A 14,057-nucleotide genomic window follows, 5' to 3' on the forward strand; every position below is an offset into this window, starting at 1 on the left:
ACGTACACGTGTATCACAAACCTACTAGCGTGCCTCCATGTTTGTATGCACGATGTCATGTATACACAAGATATGGGTATACTATAATGCACACCCTGTTTTTAGCATCTATCCAAACACTGACACTACAAGTGCATACTCGTTGTATGTGTGTCCTCAGAGGGTGCCCCATGTCTATGTGGGTGTCACTGTGCCCCCAAAGGTCTGTGCTGCTGTCCCCAGTGGGGATGGCAGAGGAAAGTGCAGTGGGGAAAGAGTGTGGTACCCAAAGTGCGTGGTGGCAGCAGGCTGGATGTGCTGGGGATGGCACGTGCATGCCATGTGGGACAGCCCATTGGAGCCATGTATGCTGTGCCTGGCATCCCATGGGGGACAGAGTGCAAGGCCACATAATGGGGGCTCCTTGGGGACTTGAGAGGTGACAGCCTGCATGGGCACAGCAATGGGGGCTCCTGTGCAGTGCTCTCTGTATGTCACTGGGAAACCAAAAGTGCCACCACACATGACAGCTATTTATCACATGAGGTGGAGAACTTCATGTCTCCATCCCGTCCCCAAAGAGGAAATGAGATTGCCTCTCTGGTCACTCCTTGTCCCCACTGCAGTCTCGCTGTCCCCAAGCTGCTCCTGCCTCATGGCACCAATGGTGGTGGCCCTCATCCTGGGTGAGTGACAATGGGGACGTGGTGCCACGGGGGTTGGTGGCCCTGTGTGGGACCCAAACCGTGTCCACTGCAGGTTGGTGGCTGGTGGCAGCGAGCAGGGCACAGCAATGTGAGTATGGGGGACAGGGGGAGAATGGGGACAGAGGGAGGCGAGTGTGGTCAGGGGGCCAGCAGAAGGGCCCAGGCGGGTGTGCAGGGATAAGGCTGACTGTTGTCCCCTGTCCTAGTGCCCGACCCTCCCTGTCGCTGCACCCCATCCAGAGGGTGTCCCTGGGGGACAATGTCGCCCTGCGGTGCCACCTGCCCCGGCTGGCTGCCTGGGTCTGGCTGTACCAGGAAAGAGGTTGGGTCGTACAACAAGGGGAAGGAGAAGGAGCAGGACGCGGCCGAGTTCTCCTTTGTTAGCACACAGCGGGAACACGCAGGTCGCTATCGGTGTCAGTACCGGGTGTCTTGGTCAGTAGGGGCATCAGAGAAGAGTGACCCCGTGGAGCTGGTGCTGACAGGTGAGGACACTGGGGACAGCAAATGGCTCTGGCTGCTCCCACAGGACCATATCCCACTGCTGTCCCCTCCCTCATGCAGATCACAGTTATTCCCCACCCAGCATTTCCATTCACACCCGAGCAATGCGTGGAGATGGGGACCAACATCACCATCCGCTGCTGGAACAAGGACTACGGGGCCGCCTTTTTCCTGCACAAGGATGGGAGCTCAGCCCCTATCAAGCACCAGGACTCCAGTGGTGGAGGTGCTTGCAAAGTTTACCTTCCTGGCGGTGACCCCAGCTGACAGTGGCACCTACAGGTGCTCCTATCGCTCCAGGGGTTACCCCTTTGTGTCCTCACCCCTTGGGGACAGCGTGATGCTGGAGGTGACACCCACAGCTGCACCCTCAGGTGGGTCTGAACCCCCCATTTGCATGCCCCCCGTCATGGATGGGTGGCTGTGTCTCTGCATCCAGTCTGCATGGGGGTTGTGGCTGGCTATAGGGACAGCCAAACTCCTGGACCCCACAGGTGCTGTGGAGCAGTCCTGTGCCAATCTGGTGATGGCACTGGTGAGGGGCTTTGTGGCTGCACTCGTCTTTGGCCTCGGAGTCTACTTTGTCATCGATGCCCGCAGCCTCTGGATACGGAGAGATGACAACTGTGGTGAGCAAGTTTAAATGTCTACCATCCACTACTGACTCCTTCAGTGTCCCCCGCCTGCCCTTCTATCCCATATAGACCCTCCCAGGTGTCCCTTGCCTTCCCTTTCATCCCCTATCAATTCCTGATTGTGCTCCTGGAGTGTGACTCACGGTCACCACATAACCCACTTTCTGACACAGGAGCCCCCCCATAATGCACGAGGCTGTGAAGTTCCTGATTATTGTCTGGGTCACAAACCCCATCTCCCAGCTTTCCCTGTGTGGCCTCACCAAACCTCACCAGGCAACCCAAACCCTGCTCAGAATTATCCCTCAGCACCAACAGCCCCATATGGTTCACCCTAACTTTACATGCCTCCCAAATCCAGCCCATGGGGAACCCAAAATCTGCATCAGGGGGAATCCCTAGACACAAAATCTCAGCCTCCAGACCCATCGAGCCCTCCAGGCCCTAAGCACACCACAGATCCCATAGTGCACCCACAAACCCACTAGAAGGTACCCCAAAAAACGCTCATATGGAACCCCAATCTATGACCCACAGGGATGACAAATCTAATCCGCTATGGTCCCACAATCCCTTAACACTCCAGACCCCGTGGGCACCCCCAAACCACAGCAGGACCCCCAACCATCCCCCCTTGGGATCCGCAAATAGAAGGACCGCACAGCTCCAGACCCTCCCTCTTGAACACCACTCCCAAATACCAACACAATCGGTCCCCCTCCAAAGCATGTGGGAGACCCCCATGGTGGCACTCCGCTGTTCCCCTGTGTCTCCAGGTGCCCCCCCAGTGACAGTGAGAGTCTGACCTACGCCGAAATTCATGCTGTGACCCCTGCTCCCCGGCCACCCATCAGCCCCCCATTATCTACACCCATGTGAGCTGTGGGGGACCCCTGCTGATACCCCCACACCCGCATTGGTTCATTTTTAAGGCATTCTGAAAGGGACACACCCCAAATTCCCCACTTGGAGCTCCATGATACAGCAATCCCATCCATATACCCCTAAATCCCAAGAAATCAAACATCCCCAAATCCTCCCCTGTGCAGCTCATCTCATTTAAAGACCACCAAATCCCTGAATTCTCCTCTGTCACCCCCAAATCCTTCCTGATTCCCCTCAAATCCCGTAACATCCCTTGAGATCACAAGTACTCCTTAATCCACCCCAAAACCAAACACCTCTGCTAGATATCCTGCAAATCCTTCCCAGTCCAACCCCACAATTCCACTGAAGACCCACTCACCCCACAGCACATCCACCTCCAATTTGACCCCCCGGAGATCCCTCCCAGAGTCTCCCTCCTGCTCTTCTGTCTTGCAGATCCTCAAAATGGATTCAAAATGATTGCTTTTCTCCCCCCATCACCTCTCTCCCTTAGGTTCCTTCTCTGCTTCTCTCCATTTCCTTTCTTTTCTTTCTCTTACTCGCTCTTCCTCATTTTCCTCCCAGTCATCTTTTAGACTTCTCCTGCAGCAGCCATAACCTCAATTTCCCTGGAGGTAGCAGAGAAGGCAATAACACCAGTGTCAACATATCCTTTAATCCCTAGATCTCATTCATTGCTACTAGGAAGTCCCCAAATTTTGTTGCAGGGCAGTTGATTAGCTGAAGGTGGAAAGTTCAATAAATGGTCTTCTGTCATTCCTCTGAGTCACTGTCTGACTCTGTTGCCCTGGAGAGACCAGGCAAGCACGGACTGCCCTACAGGGTCACTGTGCAGAGAGTGTGGTATGCGCTGGGGGACACCATGCCAGGGAACACACTCAGTCCTTTGGGACAGTGTGTGACACCCCAGGGTGCAGAGCGTGTGGGGCACATCAACAGTCACAGTGTGCAGAGTGCACCTCTCCAGTTGTCCCAACCCGGAGGGACCCCACGGTGCAACCACCCCTATGGGCTAATATTGCCGCATCAGGATGGTGACATCTCATCATCCTGACCCCAGGAGGAAATGACAGCAGCTGTCCGGCCACTCTCTGTCCCCACGGCAGTCTCGATATCCCCAGTCTGCACTTCTTCCTCATCTGCCCAGAAGAACTTCTCGTTGCTCAGGGATCCCTCAGGCCTTCCCGGTCCTGCCCAGAAATACACCCACCATGCCTCTGGCAAACAGAACTCTTGGCAATCCATCCCAACATCTTATCGCCAGTCCTGTGGGACCCCAGATGTGTCCCCAGCCACCCCAAGGCCTCAATGAGTCCATGTTCCTAACCACACGCGTGCGTGTTGCAACACAACTGCTCTCAGCGGTACAGCAGCCTCAGAGCTGCTGCTCACAGCTCTGAGCTGTTCCTTCACTCTGACTCTGCTGTCCTGGAGACCCCAGGAAAGCACGGACTGCCCTACTGGGGCACTGTGCAGATTCAGTGCCCTCAGTGTGTGCCCTCCCCATTTGTGTGGGTGTCACAGTGTCCCCAGCCGGTCTGTGCTGATCCCTGAGGGCATGACAGAGGAAAGCACAGAGAACAGAGTGTGGTACCCAAAACTGCATGGTGACAGCTGGCTGGACGTGTTGGGGATCACAAGTGACCTCCCATGTGGAACACGCCATTGAAGCCACATGTTCTATGCTGGGCAACCCATGGAGGACACCACTCAAGGCCACGTGATGGCAGAACTTTGGGGAGTGTGGGACACTCAGGGGTTGACCGCCTGCATGGGACACCACAACAGAGGCTGTGTGCAGTGATCTGAGTGTGTGACCCTATCTGGGACCCAGCACTGTCACCACAGATGGGGGAAATCTGTCACGAGGATATGACATCATGGCATCCTGTCCCCAGGGGGAAATGAGATTGCCTCTCTGGCCACTTCCTTTCCCCCTGCAGTCTCACTGTCCCCAAGCTGCTCCTGCCTCATGGCACCAATGGCGGTGGCCCTCATTCTCGGTGAGTGACAATGGGGACGAGGTGCCACAGGGGTGGGTGGCCCTGAGTGGGACCAGGACTGTGTCCCTTGCAGGTTGGTGGCTGCTGGCAGCGAGCAGGGCACAGCAATGTGAGTATGGGGAGAATGGGGATGGAGGGAGCAGAGCGAGGGCAGGGGGCCAGCAGAGGGGCCCAGGAGAGTGTGCAGGGATAAGGCTGACTGCTGTCCCCCTGTCCTAGTGCCCCGACCCTCCCTGTCACTGCACCCCAGCCAGGGGGTGTCCCTGGGGGACGCTGTCACCCTGCGCTGCCACCTGCCCCGCATGGCTGCCTGGGTCCAGCTCTGGCTCAATGGAACTCTGAGATTTAACAAGGAAAAAGACAAGGAGCAGGATGCAGCTGAGTTCTCCTTTGCTGTCACAAACCTGGAGGACGCCGGGACATATCAGTGTCGGTACCAGGTGTCAGAGCCACTGTGGACATCAAATCAGAGTGACCCCGTGGAGCTGGTGCTGACAGGTGAGGGCACTATGGACACCGGCTGGCCCTGAGCTTTTCCCACACGGCCAAGTCCCATCTCTTCCCCTCCCTGCACACAGACTGCAGCTTCCTTCAGCTCAGCATTTCCCTGAGCCCAGGCAACATGTGGGAATGGGAACTGACGTCACCACCCAGTGCTGCAATGGGGGTTGTGGTGGCACATTCCTCCTGCACAGGGATGAATGCTCATCCCATATCCTGTGCCAGGATCCCACTGGTGGGGCACAGCCACCTTCAACCACTGAGGGGGGACTCTGGCCACTGCCAGCACCAATAAAAAATCCTACAACCCCAAGGGCCACACATTTGGGTCCTCACCCCTGTAGACAGCATGGTGGTGGAAGTGACACCCACACCTGCAACCCCCAGTTAGGTCGGAGACCTCATTTGTAGGGCCCCAGTGTCAGCCATGGGTGGAACTGTCACGGCATCCCTGCCCTGTGATGGGGACACCCAAACACTCGGAGCCCACAGGTGCCAAGGGGCGGTTCCATGGGGACCTGGTGGTGGCGGTGCTGAGGGGCTGTTCTGCTGTCTTGGTCTTCAGCCTGGGCCTCTACTTCGTCTTCGATGCCCGCAGCCTCTGGACATGGAGAGATGAGAGTGCTGGTGAGGAAGGACTTCAATGGTTTCCATTCCCTATGCATCCCATCAAGTGTCCTCTGCTTATTCTTTGACCCTCTCCAGATCCTTTATGGTTTCCCAGTTGTTCCTCGAGGCCCACACATAACTCCCACCCTTCCCCCTCTTCTTTTTGATGCAGGTGTCACCCTTGAAATGCACAAGTCAGTGCAATTGAAGGTAAGGGTCTGGGTCAGTGGACCCCAAATCCCAGTTCACTTCTTGGGACCCACACCTCGCATCTCCATGGAAACCCAAACCATCCCCATGAGGACCTCAAATGACTCCCAACCTCATATGGCTTACCCTCACATTTATGTGCACCACCCGTGTCCAGCCCTTGGGAAACACAAACCTGCACTGTGGGGAACCCCAGCCCACAGATACCCAGCCCTAAATACCCAGACCTAAAGATGCCCTCCAAGCCTTAAACCCCCTCTAGACCCTATAGGCACCGATTTCTTGACTAGAGGGGCACTAAATGCACCCACAGGGAAACCCAATGACCCATGGGGACACCAAAATTGAGCCTCTCTGTTCCACCAGTCCCTAAAAACCTCAAGACCCTATGGGCACCCCAATCCACGGCTGGACCCCCAAACATCCCACATGCAGACCTCAAAGCTAAGCCCAGTCACAAACGCAGACTCCTCCTCATGGCCACACCTCCCACATACCTACACCACAGACCCAGCTCTGCTCACTCATCTTGGGGACCCCCTTGGTAGCACCCCATTCTCCTCCTCTATCTCCAGGGGCCCTCCAGGGACAGCGAGGATCTGACCTACACCGAGATGCCAGCTGCCATCCCGTGCTCCCAGCCTCCCACTTCCCCCACTGCCCCCCAGTCCCCTGTCATCTACACCACAGTCAGCACTGATTTACCGCGCTGATGGGCCTCCCCAAGTGTCTCATTTCAGGGGTGTGTGGAAGGGGACAGACCTCAAATTCCCTGCTTGGGACTCCCTGATGTCCTGTTCTAACCACAAACCAGATAACCTCCCCAAATCTAACAATCCCACATTCTCACGGGTGCATCCCAAATGCTTCCCAGACACACCGAATCCCTAAATGCTCATCTCTTACCCCAAAGTCCTTCTTTATCCCCGCAAATGTCTTAACAGTCCCTGAGACCTCCAAATGCTCTCCCATCCACTCCCAAACACCACCACCATTCCTGTGAGAACCCCTCATCTGTCCCAATCTACCCCTCCTCTGGAGATCCCCAGACATGTCCCTTTGCTCCCCTTCCATCTCCCACTGATGCTCGATAGATCCCCTATAAATTCCCCAATATTTCCTGCCTCCTATTCTGTTCCAGTTTTATCATTGGTCTTTGGGTGCTGAGCAATTCCTTTGTGCATCACTTGCTTTGGAAAAATATATTCGTATATCTCATCATCATTACTGTTATGTCTCTCTTCGTTTTCGGTCTCAGTAAATAGATTTTATCGGAACCTACAAATTCTTCCTCTTTCTCTGCATTTCTCACCCCAAACCCACTGGGAGGGGTCAGTGAGAATGAAAGCTGTGTGGTGCTGAGCTGCTGTTGTGTGACAGCACCGCAGTCCCTGTGCTCCCTCCCTCCCACCCTCCATGCACAGGACGTGACACTCATGTTGCGGTGCTGTCAGATCCCCTCCGTGTGGAAAGGTGCAGAGGTGACCTCTCAGCTCTCCCCCAGGAAGAAGTTTCTCACTCAAGCAGGAAAGCGTTTGCCTTCAATAGCTGAAATTTTTGATGATACAGGTGAGGAGGGGGTTCCATCATCTTTAGTTAATTGGATTTTCGTTAGTTTGATAAGTTCTTTCATTTGGCCCCTTTGCTTATCCTGATCTTCGTCAAATGTTTCTGATACTATTACGGGTTCAACACAATTAATCAGTAGAGACCTCTGCTCTTGTACTTCACCCAGTCTGATAACTCTGAGACGGCTGAAATGGAAACGTGGGTTGGGGTAGATGCTGCTCATAGTTTTGGAGTGTAAGAATCAATTCGAAGACTAGGGGTCTTCTCTGTTGGTCCTCGTATCTGTGGAATGTGGTAATAGTGTGGGGGCGTATCTGTCTGGTGCTGCTCTCGTAAGTTTTTGCCATATTTCAGGTGTTGTCCTCACTCTCTCCGGATCATGGTTTTGGTGTGGATCATTAGGAGCAAAATTAGAGTCATATAACATTTCCACCAGGGCTATTTCCCTCAAATACTGGATACCTTTCTCAATTGTATCCCACGTTTTCATTGCAGGCTGCAGAAGTTCTTTGTAGGGATACCTTTCCCTCACAGCTATTAATATTCGGTCCCAGAGGGTTGCAGCTCCATCCAAGCATCTACTAATTCCCCTGTCAATGGATTTGTCACTGGCAATGTCTCCTAGTTGGTGGGCTTCGTTACCATCTAGAGACAAGCTACTGGCCCCACTATCCCAACAGCGAAGCAACCAGGTGACAATAGTTTTGTATGAACGTCGTTCAAATTCCTTCCTTGAGCTTTGGATTTCAGTCATCTTGAGAGGTTGACGAACAGTAATAGAGATCTCCTCTTCATCGCTGTTCTCTTCATGCCTCTTAGTTTTTTGCTTTTGCCTTTCTTGGTTCTGAGGAAGTCCCTTCGCCAGGATCTTCCTCTACCTCCTCCTCCACCTCTTCTTCCTTTTTTCGCTCTAGACGTGAGGACACCCGCTTCCATTTCTTGCCTTCTGCAGGGGCTACTGACACTGTTACTGGTGTCTGCTGTGACTGATCAGGTCTGACTGGAAGATTTCCCCCTTTGGCTTGCACCTCCGCTCGGAAACTCTCTCTCTTCAGAATAGTACTATACAGAGCGCGGTAGGCACAAGCCAAGCCCCAGATAAGCCGTACTTCCTTTGATCTATCTAAGCCACACCGTCCCTGACTCAAATGCTGGCTCAGTTTCTTGGGATCCCACAGATGTCCAAGAGCGAAATCCCATGGTATGGCGGGTCTTCACGCTTCTAAGATTCTTCCTAAACCTTTCAATATTCCTTGCCTGTCATCATTCTCTCATCTTGGAGGCTTCTTCCACTTAGCACGAATGAAGAGCAATACATTCAGGGATATTGATAACACGCACACAAGTATGAGCACTGACTCGGTATTTGAAAAACGTTTGACAAACTGAGAGGGAAGCCTGGAAACCGGTTCGAAAGTCTCAAAATTCAAATTATACAACATTGCATAAAGCCACCAGACAGGCGCCTCTATCAGTGCCCTTACTTGGTTATATATAAAGATAATTCCACAGCAAGACATGAAGAGGTTAATTATAGACCGGTAACCGGCAAGGAACATGATTGTTTTTAATCCCTTATACAGTGCTCTAACAATAAAGAGCAACCTCATAGCTGGTAACTGCTAAAGGGAGGGGGGGGCTGAAGAGAAGGAGGAAAAAAAGGAAAACAAACGGAAACCACTCGGTAGAGTGTCTGGAGTTTGGCGGACTGCCCAGGCTATAATCTAATCTATGAAGGTCACACCAACACCAGCAATGCTTTGTAGTCTCACAGTCTGGCTTAACAAAATCCTTTTTCTTACTAACGTTAAAAGCTTCAGACGAATCTTGCCTGCATTCTCCACCAAAAATTTGTCACGGAGTTACCTAGATAGATCTGTGCCTGTGACAGGGGGGCAGTAGGCTCGCGGGCCCCCTCCCCCTTGGCTTCCCGAGAAAAAAACGGAGCAGCGGCAACGATCTAAGAAGGAGAACTTATTTTACTAACTACGATGTTGGAATGCAAGATGACACGATATAATACAATCTAATTGGGAGTAAGGATAATAAATCAAATGAAATGGGAGAGAGCGAAAGAGCGATAGAGAGAGAGAGAGAGAGAGAGAGTGAGAGAGTTTCCGAAACCGAAAGCTTTACTTGATGAAAGCGCCCGGCTTGGGAGGCACACCCACTCCTCTCCCGGCAGCAAGCGAAAGTGAAGAAGACCGCGCACAACCAGATGACGTATCTTCCGTGATGTGTCTTCCTTCTCTGACCGTGAGGTCCTCTGGGATACGTAGTTCTTCTCTTTTGTCCATGATGTTATGATGTGGAATACCAGTAGCGAAGTTACAAAACCATGACACAAGGTGAACTGGAAGTTGAGCCAAAGGTGTGCTTGCATGCACAGATAGCACAGCACAGTTTGCAGAACCATCTGCATGAGGCCTTTGTGAGAGAGCATCAATTACAGATAACTGTTGCTGACCTGGAGGGGGAGGATGTGGTGTCCGAGTGTGGCAGACCTGTGAGGGAACAGGTAGGTGTGTGTTGCTAAGAAGTGGCCTGCTACTGCCCAAGGCAGGAAATGGGAGATACAAAATCTAGATGTGATGATAAGGCTGTGCCTCAGTTTCACCCTTTCACCAAAAAAGAATATCAAAATGAGGATGGGGAGCCCCTGGGGATGACCACAAAAAAGAGCCCATTGCCATCAAGCTGGAAGGAATCTCACTGGAGTAACTGAGACCAAATGTGTGTGCAGAATCTCCTCAGCCGGTGGTGTTGGCATTGGGCTTACTGTGGGTGAGGACCAAGGTTACTGTAGTCTGGGAGTCTTCCTGACTGTGAAAAGAGAGCAAAGCTTTTCCCTTCCCTTCCCTTCCCTTCCCTTCCCTTCCCTTCCCTTCCCTTCCCTTCCCTTCCCTTCCCTTCCCTTCCCTTCCCTTCCCTTCCCTTCCCTTCCCTTCCCTTCCCTTCCCTTCCCTTCCCTTCCCTTCCCTTCCCTTCCCTTCCCTTCCCTTCCCTTCCCGCGCCTTCCCTTCCCTTCCCGCGCCTTCCCTTCCCTTCCCCGATTCATTGTCATCCACCCTACAAAATCATTATCCACCACAAAAACCACCACCAAGCACCCAAGATCTCCATCTTCATCTAAAATCTGCATACACCTCCAGTGTTCTACATACAGCCTCAAAATCCCAGGTCATCCTCCAAAACTTCCTCTGGCCCCCAAACCTCCATTCACCCCACGACCTCCACTCAGCACCCAGGCCTTCATCCAGCACTAAAAATAAAAACAAAACTCCATTTGATCCCTAAATGTTTTCTCCAGCCCCACACACTCTAGAATGGTAACTTACCTATAAGAACTGTATCAAACTACCCAGAAGCAGAAGCCTAGCCTCAAAAGGAGGATGTAACCTTCCAGGAAAGAGAATTTTCCTCAAAAGATCAGGATAAACGCATCCACAAGAAATAATTCTGCTGGGAATGATGGCAAAATCTTCTGAAATGGTAAATCCTGCCCAAAGGTCAGGAAAAATAGCTCTAGAACTGTGAATTGTCCTGAAAAGGTGGAATAAAACCCTCCTGAGGAAGAGGAAGGGTGAAAACCTTCCAGAAATGGGAATCCGCCTTCAGAAAGAAGAATAAACCCTTCAGAATAGGAATTCTCCCACAGGAGTGAGTCGAGGGGGAAGGCGGAGAAGGGGAACTCTCCAGAAGTGGGAGTCCTGTACCAGAAATGTTGCGGGATTGCTGCTGGTTTGGATTCGAGTGATGAAGATGTGCCATGGGGCACATGGTAAGGACACACGTGTGCACTATTGTGTACATGTATCAGTGTACGCGTAAGAGGCACACAAACACATACAGAGGCACAGAGCACAAAGCACACATGTGTAAACTTAATTGAGGACATTGATGGTGTACACACATGTAATTCACATGAACACATGCAGTGGTACATGCATGTATTGCACACGTGGTTGTAAGCACACACAGCACACCAGCAGTGTGCACTGGTTGAAGTGCATCTGTGCACACAACATCCACATGCATGTCCACACATATGGGGGACATCAGTGGGGTCCCCCGGTGCGCACATCAGCGTAGATAGTGGGGGGTTGGGGGTCAGCAGGAGGAGCAGGGGACCGAGTTGTGGGGGGCTCCGCTTGCAGCTCAACATAGGTCAGACAGTCGCTGTCACTGCATGGCGCCTGGGGACAGAGAGGGACAGGGGAGTGTCACTATGGGAGTCCCTCAGTTTGCTTGGGGGGAACACCCATGTTGTAAGTATGCAGGGGGAGTGTCCATGAGGGTGGGTTTGGGGCTGAGATTTGGGGTCCCTGGGGGTCAGACACTGGAGACCGTGGCCAGTGTTGAGGTCCCATTACTCAGTTTGAAGATGCCCGTGGGGTCTGGGCGCTGTTCAGGCTTGGTGGGCACCAGGGTGTCTGGGAACTTAAATGTGGGGCTTGGGGAGCCCCCCTGGTGCAAATTAGATGTTTCCATCGGCTGGATTTGGGGATGCACATGAAGTTGGGTTAAGCCACATGTGGCTGGGAGTCCTATGTACTCCCATTGGGCAGAGACTGGGGTTCCCGAGTTGGGTTTGGGGCCCGAAGGGCAGACTGGGATTTGGGATTGCCTGACTCAGACACTGACCTGGAGCTGCACAGCCTCGGGCCTACTTGGGGGTGCACCTGCTAACAAAAAAAGGAGAGAAGAGAGGAGTGGGTGTTAGGGGGGACCTGAAGGACACATGGAGGATCTATAGATGTTGGAAGCCATTTAACCCATTCCCCACCATGGCGCTTATCTCTCAACCTCTGGCATCTGCGGGTAGTGAGGAGGAAGAAGATGATGAGGAGGGGGATGAACACAAAGGCGACAGCACAGCCCCCTGCCACTGCCACCACCATGTTCCTGTGGGACTCCACGGCAGCACCTGTGGGGTCCGGGTGATATGGAAGTCCCCATCTCCAAACATCATCCCCACAGCAATGGGATGCAGAGACAGTGCCACACATGGGTGTCACTGAGGACATGCAAATGGGAGCTGACACCTACCTGGGTGTGCAGATGTGGGTGTCACCTCCAGAGTGACGTTGTCCCCAAGGGGTGAGGACAGTAAGGGGAAGTAGCCTTTGATGAGGTAGGAGCACCTATAGGTGCCATTATCAGTTGGGGTCACCTGAAAGAGGGTGAAGGTGGCCATACCCCCATTATCGGGGTGCTGGCGCTGGAAGGCAGCTGAGCACCCGTCCTTGTGCAGGAGGAAAGTGGCCCCATAATCCTTGTTCCAGCAACGGATGGTGATGTTGGTCCCCATCCCCACGTGTCCCCCAGGGCTCAGGGAAATGCCGGGTGGGGGGAAGCTGAGATCTGTGTTCATGGATGGGACAGTGATAGGACACAGCCATGTGGACACAGCATACAGCAACCGCTGTCTCCAGTGTCCTCACCTGTCACCACCAGCTCCATTGGGTCACTCTTCTCTGACGTCTGCAATGGCTTCAGCACCTGATACTGGCACCAATACGTCCCTGCATGTTCCCGCTTTGTGGTAATGTAGAAGTCAGCTACATCCTGCATCTCATACTTGTCCATGCAGGAAGTCAGACGCTGATCCTGGCAGAGCTGGATCCTGCTAGCCAGCCGGGGCAGGTGGCACCGCAGGGTGACATTGTCCCCCAGGGACACCCTCTGGATGGGGTGCAGCGACAGGGAGGGTCGGGGCACTAGGACAGGGAACAGCAGTCAGCCTTGTCCCTGCACACCCTCCTGGGCCCCTCTGCTGGCCCCCTGACCACGCTCCCCTACCTCTGTTCCCATTCTCCCCCTGTCCCCATACTCACGTTGCTGTGCCCTGCTCGTTGTCACCAGCCACCAACCTGCAAGGGACACGGTCCTGGTCCCACACAGGGCCACCAACCCCTGTGGCACCACATCCCCATTGTCACTCACCGAGGATGAGGGCCACCGCCATTGGTGCCATGAGGCAGGAGCAGCCTGGGGACAGCGAGACTGCAGAGGGGACAGAGAGTGTCCGGACAGCTGCTGTCAGTTCCCCTTTTGGGACAGGATGATGTGATGTCACATCCTCATGTGGCAATATTAGCCCATAGGGGTGGTTGCACTGTGGGGTCCCTCTGGGGTGGGACAACTGGAGAGGTGCACTCTGCACACTGTGACTGTTGAGGCGCCCCACACGCTCTCAACCCTGGGGTGTCACACACTGTCCCCAGAGGGCTGTGAATGTGTCCCCTGGCATGCTGTCCCCCAACGCACGCCACACTCTCTGCACAGTGTCCCAATAGGGCAGTCCGTGCTTGCCTGGGCTCTCCAGGGCAACAGCGTCAGACAGTGACTCAGAGGAACAACACAAGACCATTTATTGAACTGTCCACCATCAGCCAATCAAATGCGCTGCAACAAAATTAGGGGACGTCCTAGTAACAATGAATGAGCGA

General features: G+C 53.5%; 5 protein-coding genes across 9 annotated transcripts in view; 3 read left to right on the top strand and 2 right to left on the bottom strand.

Annotated features, from left to right (window-relative positions):
• The window catches only part of LOC124417463 (V-set and transmembrane domain-containing protein 1-like), a 242,283-nt gene that overhangs the window by 91,166 nt on the left and 137,060 nt on the right, over positions 1–14,057 (bottom strand).
• Positions 1–14,057, top strand: part of LOC112531104 (osteoclast-associated immunoglobulin-like receptor) — a 101,730-nt gene that overhangs the window by 56,536 nt on the left and 31,137 nt on the right. The window lies entirely within an intron of this gene.
• Positions 1–14,057, top strand: part of LOC101749263 (free fatty acid receptor 3-like) — a 93,164-nt gene that overhangs the window by 26,211 nt on the left and 52,896 nt on the right. The window lies entirely within an intron of this gene.
• On the top strand, positions 4,941–5,994 carry LOC121107891 (platelet glycoprotein VI-like; the record flags this gene model as incomplete). The annotated part of the gene is made up of 2 exons (XM_040654508.1): positions 4,941–5,214; positions 5,710–5,994. Coding segments are annotated over 2 exons (477 nt in total), but the record flags the coding sequence as incomplete, so codon positions are not given.
• Positions 11,610–14,057, bottom strand: part of LOC100859870 (platelet glycoprotein VI-like) — a 93,203-nt gene continuing 90,755 nt past the window's right edge. For all 4 annotated transcript variants that reach the window (XM_046904832.1, XM_046904831.1, XM_046904830.1 and 1 more), the window contains 7 exons: positions 13,552–13,611; positions 13,443–13,478; positions 13,050–13,325; positions 12,655–12,969; positions 12,392–12,532; positions 12,250–12,287; positions 11,610–11,801 (listed from right to left, as the gene is read on the bottom strand). In XM_046904832.1, coding sequence (XP_046760788.1) covers positions 11,664–11,801; positions 12,250–12,287; positions 12,392–12,532; positions 12,655–12,969; positions 13,050–13,325; positions 13,443–13,478; positions 13,552–13,611 — 1,004 coding nt within the window. In that variant the 3' untranslated portion in view covers positions 11,610–11,663. The remainder of the gene's footprint in view (positions 11,802–12,249; positions 12,288–12,391; positions 12,533–12,654; positions 12,970–13,049; positions 13,326–13,442; positions 13,479–13,551; positions 13,612–14,057) is intronic.

The sequence above is a fragment of the Gallus gallus genome, chromosome 31 (genome assembly GCF_016699485.2).
Source record: "Gallus gallus isolate bGalGal1 chromosome 31, bGalGal1.mat.broiler.GRCg7b, whole genome shotgun sequence".
Classification (NCBI taxonomy): domain Eukaryota; kingdom Metazoa; phylum Chordata; class Aves; order Galliformes; family Phasianidae; genus Gallus; species Gallus gallus.